Here is a 2,005-nt window from a genome sequence, read left to right as displayed (position 1 = left end):
TTTATTTTAGTCCAATGTAGCTGATTTCAGAATTCTGGCCTCCAGTACTTCAGGAGAATACATTTTTGTTATATTAAGGTTCTAAGCTATGGTAATGTGTCACAATGACAACAGGAAACTAATACAGAGCACATGTTCCAGTTCAGGCTGATATTTTTAAATATGTCTCTGGAGGTGTCCTTGGAAAGATTATGTCTGCATGACAAAGAGACCCAAAAGGAGGCAGTTAGTTTTCTGAAATGTCCCTGCACTATTGCAGGTGCAGGTGACCATCAGGGGAACAGCCTTAGGAAGAAGCCAGCACATGGCTAAGTGAACTGCAGCCCTGTGGTTCTGTGCCTGGACCTACCCGATCTCTAAAGTCTTTATTATGGAAGATACTTGTTTTTGTCATTTGACCCTATTGGAATTGAGACTTTTGCCTTATTACAGCTGAAGGCATGGATTCTCATAGATGAAAATGAAACATCTCAAATCTTCCCAACATGTAAACTACTGTAATTATGCCAATTTTATAGGTGAGGAAACCAAGCTTAGAGAGTTGAAATAAATTATCAAACACCACAGAGCTAAGGTATAACAGAGGTAGGATTCATACTCAGAGGGGCTGATTCCAAAATTGACATCCTTAACCAGGGATCTCTGGTGTGGGTATTCAAGGAATTTGGATGGATTTCGTGGATCTCTCGTTATTTATTTATTTTTGTCATATTTCATCTGTGTATGCCCAAAACAGCTGACATATCAATGCAAAGATGGTACTCTAGAGATGAGCTTCCTCAAAGCCCCTATCATGTCCTTGTTCCTCAGACTGTAGATAAATGGGTTCATCATAGGCGTGACCACTGTATATATTACCGATACTATCGCACTTTTCCTGGAAGAATGTGTACCTGAAGAACTAAGGTATACCCCAAAACCTGTCCCGTAGAACAAGGAAACAACTATTAAGTGTGACCCACAGGTGGAAAATGCCTTATACTTTCCACCGGCTGATGGGATTTTCAGGATGGAGGAGACAATTCGAGTATAAGAGAAAATTATCCCAGAGAGTGGAACAACACCCAACAGGCTGGTCACTACATACACAAAGATATTATTGATGAAGATATCAGAACAGGTGAGTTTGAGAATATGAGCTAATTCACAGAAAAAATGGGGAATTTTTGGGTCTGTGCAGAAGGATAGCCGCAGTGCCATCAAAGTGTGGAGCAGGGCATCCAGAACACTAGCAAGAAAGGACAGCAGGACCAGCAGCCCACAGAGTCGGGGGTTCATGATGACATTGTACCTCAGTGGATGGCAGATGGCCACAAATCGATCATAGGCCATCATTATCAGAATTCCATTTTCCAATCCAGCAAAAGTCAGGACAAAGCAGATTTGGGTGAGGCAACCTGCATAACTGATGGCTTGGCTCTGTGTCTGGATGTTCACCAGCATCTTTGGGATCGTGGTGGAGGAGAAACAGATGTCAACAAAGGACAGGTTGGAGAGGAAGAAGTACATGGGTGTGTGGAGGTGGGAGTCATAGATAATGGCCAGGATGATGAGCAGGTTGCCAAGCACAGTGACCAGGTACATGGACAGAAACAGGCAGAATAGGAGGGGTTGTAGTTCTGGATTCTCTGACAGTCCCAAGAGGAGGAATTCTGCAGTATTGGAATGGTTTCCTGATTTCATGGTGCTGATGGTCCTGATAGAAAAGATGGAGGTAACAAGAAAACACAACTTAAAAGAAACTTCCTTAAACTTGTGTGTATTTTGAGATCAAATCAGTTACAGATCTTTCCCCCTGCTTCTCTCTCTCTCTCTCTCTCTCTCTCTCTCTCTCTCTCTCTCTCTTCTTTCTTCTTCTTTCCTTGCTTTACGTTCCCACACAACCTACCTCTACACCAGCCTCTGTCTGGGATTTTATTGTCCATCTAGTCTTTATTGAGTAGGGGTACTTGGTGAGAAGAAAATGGAAATGAAACATTGTCCGCTCCCTTAGATTCCTCCAAGC

General features: G+C 42.6%; 1 protein-coding gene across 1 annotated transcript; it reads right to left on the bottom strand.

Moving 5' to 3' along the window:
* Positions 1–744: 744 nt before the first annotated feature.
* On the bottom strand, positions 745–1,704 carry LOC118615582 (olfactory receptor 7G3-like). The gene has a single exon (XM_036240649.1). The coding sequence runs from the start codon at positions 1,681–1,683 to the stop codon at positions 745–747; it is 939 nt and encodes a 312-aa protein (XP_036096542.1). The 5' UTR covers positions 1,684–1,704.
* Between the last annotated feature and the right edge of the window lie 301 nt (positions 1,705–2,005).

The sequence above is a fragment of the Molossus molossus genome, unplaced genomic scaffold (genome assembly GCF_014108415.1).
Source record: "Molossus molossus isolate mMolMol1 unplaced genomic scaffold, mMolMol1.p scaffold_m16_p_4, whole genome shotgun sequence".
In the NCBI taxonomy this organism is placed as follows: domain Eukaryota; kingdom Metazoa; phylum Chordata; class Mammalia; order Chiroptera; family Molossidae; genus Molossus; species Molossus molossus.
Note: the sequence above shows the minus strand (reverse complement) of the source record. Positions and strands in the feature narration are given on the sequence as shown.

What these genes read in the sequence shown, in the direction of transcription:
- LOC118615582 (XM_036240649.1), bottom strand. Translation starts at nt 1,683, where the DNA reads ATGAAATCAGGAAACCATTCCAATACTGCAGAATTCCTCCTCTTGGGA.